The sequence below is a fragment of the Culex pipiens genome, chromosome 2 (genome assembly GCF_016801865.2).
Source record: "Culex pipiens pallens isolate TS chromosome 2, TS_CPP_V2, whole genome shotgun sequence".
Taxonomy (NCBI): Eukaryota; Metazoa; Arthropoda; class Insecta; order Diptera; family Culicidae; genus Culex; species Culex pipiens.
In genome coordinates, this window is record NC_068938.1 from 3,569,474 (window position 1) to 3,575,473 (window position 6,000).

The 6,000-nt window shown below is 33.4% G+C and overlaps 1 protein-coding gene across 3 annotated transcripts in view; it reads left to right on the forward strand.

The window, feature by feature from the left end:
* LOC120412497 (synaptotagmin 1-like) overlaps window positions 1–5,772 on the forward strand; it is a 33,429-nt gene extending 27,657 nt beyond the window's left edge. For all 3 annotated transcript variants that reach the window (XM_039572995.2, XM_039572994.2, XM_039572996.2), the window contains exon 9: window positions 1,981–5,772. In XM_039572995.2, the coding sequence (XP_039428929.1) occupies window positions 1,981–2,172 (192 nt within the window). In that variant the 3' untranslated portion in view covers window positions 2,173–5,772. The remainder of the gene's footprint in view (window positions 1–1,980) is intronic.
* The last annotated feature ends 228 nt before the right edge of the window (window positions 5,773–6,000 follow it).

Genomic DNA, 6,000 nt, shown 5'->3' on the forward strand with positions numbered 1-6,000 from the left:
AATTCTTTCAATTTGTTTTTATTTTATAACAGATTTGCTGATTTTGTAATTTCATAAGATTTGTAATTTTAACACAAACATATTTATGCGGTTGCTGACATCCATGGTCACTCGAAGCTTTTATATAAAACAAGCCTTGCCCGACAAACTTCGTTCTGCCTTTTTTCGTTTGTTGACGTTTTAACCTTTTTGCTTATTCAGCCTCCTGTGATCAAAATTTGATTTTACGTAACTTTTTCCATACAATTTGCCGAAGCTTCAGAATCGGTTCCAGAGTGGCCAAAGTGTCAATTAGTTAGCATATAAACCTTCCTTGGGCTTATACGAACCCTATGCAGAAAAAAGCGCACCGATCCGAAGATAATGTTTTCAAAATGAACATTATTTTGTCAATTAAAAGCCGATTTACATTTTTTTTAAATGGTTTAAAAGGCAAGATTTGTCTGTACAGATCAGTTAAACCCAATATTTTGAAAATGTCGATCCACGTTTAAAATCAGGTCAGTTAAAAATCAAAAACCTAAAAATTAAAAAAAACGCGATTTTGACCGATGAACAACTCTTCCTGAATTCCATAAATAGATTTTATTTGTATTTTTTTAACTGGCCCTAAATTCTCTAAGACCAAAACGGACATTATCGATTTCGTGTATACGGTAAAGTTGTAGGTATGAGGACTATTTAAAAATAGACAAGCGAACAAATAAATTTGTGCCGATTTGCAAACTAGCCAAACTTGGTTTTTTCCAATATTTATATGTTTTAGGGCACAAAAACTGGCAACTTTGGAGCTAAAACTGTTGCCCTAAATTATGCTTTATTTTTGTATAAATAGAATCTAAAAAAAAAAATCAAAGTAAAATCGAATTTGCATTCGAAAAGTACTTTACAGAAATTTTTAACTTTCAATTAAAAATTGATTCTTTCAAAAAGTGCAATTTTCGATTTTTTTAATAGCGCTTTTTACAAAATATGTTTGATTGTATTGTTCTGAGAAATTAAAAAAAAAAAATTTATTATCAGACAATTTACTTAAAATTTCTTCTAAAAAAACAAACAGAAAAATTAATGTTTTGAAAGACTAACCCAAATAGCCAATATGTTTGCGGTATATTATTAATGTTTAAAATTGAAACGGTAGTGATATTTTGTGACCTTTTCGAAAAAAAATATTTTGGAAATTTTGGAATCAAAACTAACATTTTAAAAAGTCAAAAAATTCAATGCAACAATTTTTTATGTATTAAAAAAAATTAATGTGGTTACAAATTCTCTCATTCAAACAAAATTTGCTGATTTATTCTAAGTATTAATTTGACATGGATAGTTAAATTCATGATGAAATGGCATTTTATGAGCACATCATGAAATTTGCTGTCTTGTTGATTGGCATTTTCTCAAAAAGCCGAAAACATTTTTTTAAACTGAAAGCTAGGGCTGTTGTTAGTTTTGCATTCAGATGTTCTATTTTTTTTAAAATAAAATAGTCAGATAACCCCTTTTATTTTTTTTTCACCTGCCAGGGTTGTTACATTATTTATTTCTAGGATAACCTCAACGCAAAAGAAAGCGATTATTTAAACAAAAGTTAGATAACATTTAAAAACAGCATAGATGTAAGCAAACAATTCATTCCACTCACTCTCACATTAGACGAGAGCGTGTTGATCTGCTTGTATACATCCTTCGAAAAATGACAGAGTTATTTTTGCATGCATATTTAGAGATATTCAAGAAAATCTTCCACCGAAACAAACAGAAAAACAAAACAGAAAACGTAGTGTAGTTCCTTGTCCCTTGAAACGTAACTTAAAGTGCTATCGTTGTTGGCAATTATGTATGGAAAACAATACTAACCATTAACGCTCAATGTTTTCAGTCGTCCACAGCGGAGAGAAATCCAACATTTACTAATCACGTTTTTTCCCAACTGTCTTTTTTTCTGAATTAAAAAAAAATACGAAAAAACCCCCTTCCCAGAAAGTGAACCTGGTCGTCACCGTGGTGGACTACGATCGCATCGGCACGTCGGAACCCATCGGTAAGGCCGTCCTGGGCTACAACGCAACCGGCACCGAGCTGCGCCACTGGTCCGACATGCTGGCCTCGCCGAGGCGTCCGATCGCACAATGGCACACGCTGAAGGATCCCGAGGATGACAAGAAGGATTAAGCAACAGCAGCAGCAGCAGGACACACGAGAGGCTAGCGATTGAGGAATCATTGGAGGTGAAAAATAGCAAAACAATGAACAAGAGGCTTTTCGAGGTTGAAAACCTGTAAATCAGTTCGGAAGTAACGAAGTTGAATCAGGTTTATGTAAAATATAAAAAAAGAAAGAAAAAAACAAAAAATGTTAATATTTGTTTCGTTCATTCTTGAGAGTATGTTGAAATAGTAGATACATCGATGTCGGAATCAATCGGTTGAAGGTCAGTGCAGCAAGCGAATCATAAAAGACAAAAAAAAAACCCGCATAATTGGCTCGAAAAAGCATGATTGTTTTTCACTTTTTTCTCGAATTGTTAATCAGAAATTCAAAATTTAGATCCAGAAACTGAATGTTCCAAACAAAAAAAAAATACAAATCGTGGTTGAATTTTTCAAACTAGCTCAGTTTTCTTATGCGTAGCATACACAAACACATACATAAGATTATGAAAAATATAATACATACAAAAAAATGGAACAAAACTGCGCTGAATCGAAAAGATTGAAAACACACACACTTTAAAGAGCGCGTATTGTGCATCTTTTCTAGAGTTCTAGTGTATCTCATAAATAAGGCAAAATAAACAAAACAAAACAAATAGGTGTTGCGCGCAGCGTGCAAAAGTGAGAAAAACAAGAGTCCACACAAAACTACTATTTTAGCATCGACATCTAGAGGATTTTAATTTTTCCGTTCATTAAATGCCTGGTGTGACTCTGTGTGCAAGACTCACACACACTTACACAAACCCAAAAAAAATGGTAAACAACAAAAAACAAATCAATAGATAGTTCTGAAATGCGCGGATTACGGATTGCATCGGTCGATCTACGGAGAAAAAAAAATCGTAAAGAATAGCAGCAACAAACACTATAATGGCCCCCCCAAAAATCGATGTTGTAGGAAAGAAGCACAATAATAGCCTAAATCATGCTAGCAAACAAAACAAAAACAAAGCCACACCGACACTGTGAGTAGGTTAACCAAAGAAGAAGAAGAAGAAAAAAAAATGAATGAAACAAATCTGAAGTAACGAAGAAGTAATAAATGAATGTTAGAGTCTTTTTAAGTAGGCAAGAGGTCGGCTTGGGTTTCGGAACGATCAGAGCGCATTACTGTAGGGTATTATTCGATTCCTTTTGTGTTACCAAAAGGAGCTACAACATCCAGGTGTGATCTGCAAGTAAATGTAAAGAAAGGCCAAGCACATATATTGAGGTAAAACAAAAATATACGAAAGTCTTGACTGTTTGCATGCTGCGTTCCAAAAAAAAAAAAACTAAAATTTGTGTACACTTTTACTTTTGATTCCGGACAATATTGAACGTAGTAAGAGATCAAATTTTGCATCATTTAATATGTTTCAACTTTCGGTTAGCATTTGCGTTGAAACTTTGATTCAATCAATCGGATGAAATCTACTTCCTAAGCGACCAAAATGAGCATTAAAAAAAACAGAGCTTTGACTAATTGAACATCTCACCGAACGACAACAAGATAAGGCTAGAACATCAGGCATTTGGCTGCTCATCATTCCACGAAGGACAAACATTCACAGCCACAGGAACAAAAAGAAGAATGAAAAAAAGAAAACATTGTTATTTGAATTATTTTGTTTCCGTCGGAAGTAAACTAGGTTCACAAATTCCATAGATTACTGAAAATCAGTTTGAAGAAATATTATTATGAAAACTGTACTTCTTGTTGAAACAAAAATATAAAAAGTTATAAAAAAAAGCTATTTACCGTTAAATAAGATGATCTATCTATTGAATTATATATACATATTATAAAAGTTGATCAAATTTGAATACGAATATTCCCATAAAATACAGTATTTGTACACTCAGCTATATCAGTTCAAAAATTCTAATAACATAGTCCGATACACTCTGTATAAAAAAACTTTCAACAGAACAAACAAAAACAAACCAACCCTTGTAACTATAGTCGAGTTCCAGCAGAAGAAGTTGTTTAACAGAATCAACCGGTGTTCGATCAGCCCCAATCGAAGATTTTTGCACAAACAAACATCTATTTGAAGCTGATCCAACACCCGGATGACTTTACGTCCTAAACAAATTCTTTCCCTTAACCAAAAAAAAAAGAAGAAGAAAAAAACAAACGAAAAGACGCAAGTATAAAAGCGAATTACTAGTGATCTACTTAATATCATATTTGCTAGAACTAGTATTTCTAGTAACTTCACTGTTAAGACTTAACATTTCAATGTAAACATGTTCTGCAACGCTAAAAACAAAAAAAAGTTCATTATTTCTCTGTGTTTTTGCTATCTCTATCTCAAAGCCCCGTAACACATCTCGTTCAATCCTCCCCCACTTTTTTGGTATGTGTTGAACTAAATGTTTCCCTGTCATAAGTTCGAGCTTCATGTTTTTGCGCACGTTTGCCCCATGCTTGAACAAAAGTTCCTGAATTCGGCTGCTCAAAGAGCACAAAAGATTCTCATGGCAAACCTCGATGGCACGCTGTACAGTTGACGCTAACAACTTGTTCAAACATGAGGGCATAAAAAAAACGTGGCGCAAAATTCGACCAAAATCAATGTATCTTCTCAAACACACCAACACACACACACACAGCTGAACGTCCTCTCCCCCGCCCCGTGTTGCCTCCTCTAAATTTTTGAGAAAAAAAACGAAAAAAAAAACACGCTCAAATGCAGGTTGGTTAATGCAAGCTGATTCGAAATTGATCGTTTTCATGTGTAAATAACCGAACGTAAGAAATCGAAATGAAGTTGTTTTATCCTTCCAAATGCGAAATTTAAAAGAAGAAAAGACAAACAAAAACAAACAAAGAAACCCAAAAAAGTAAAAGGGAAGCTAGGCAATAAATAGAGAAATGAAACTTTCTTGTTATAATCCAGTGCACACTTCGTAGAGGAAAAAAAAACTAGTTCAAACTGCACCACTCTAGTGAAAAAAGGATATGATAAAATATGACAAAAAAATCAACCTATCGAAACCATACATATGACAATTGCAAATTGCAACAAAAAAGAATTACATTTTCTTCATAGACGAACGCTAACATTGCGAATATTACAAACAAAAAACAGCACCAGCCGTTCAGCTGCTTACTGCTTTAGTGTGACCCAAGCTTCCTTTTTATTTGGTGTTGAACAAGTACATTAAAGGACACTCTGTCGTTATGTTCTTCTCTCTTCCGTAACGAAACGAAAATGTAACAATCTGTAGAACGTGGACTGAAGTGGGAGGCGGGTTTAAAAACTATTAAACTAAAGAGAACATTAATAAATACTGTTTATTCCAGCTAAGAAAAAACAAAACAAAGCAAATCGAACGACATTTTATTTGAGGCAAAAACAGGCTGACTGACTAATTGACGTAAAAAAGTGAGAGGGGAAATCTCACAATCTGACCCGAGAGGAGAATACGAAAAAAAAAACCTTGCATGGAAGTGACAGAGTTGGAACCCGGGGGAGACGACCTTTAAGAGAGAAAAAAAAACTAATAAAGACAAACACACACGCCGCATGCATTTTAAGAAGCCGAATTTCAACCATAAAAAAAGAAACACAAGAAACAAAACAAAGAGAAATAATTATGCTTATCTGCGAAAGGAAACAGAAAAAAGAGAAGAAAAAAAACACACTTAATTGTAATTTATAAATATTGAAATGAAGAAAAAACCAGTTAAAGTTAATTGAAGTATAAGTAAAACCAAATATAACAATAATTAGACATATACAAAAAGAAATGAACTTTAATCATCAAACAAGTAAAATATTGTGAAATAATAAGA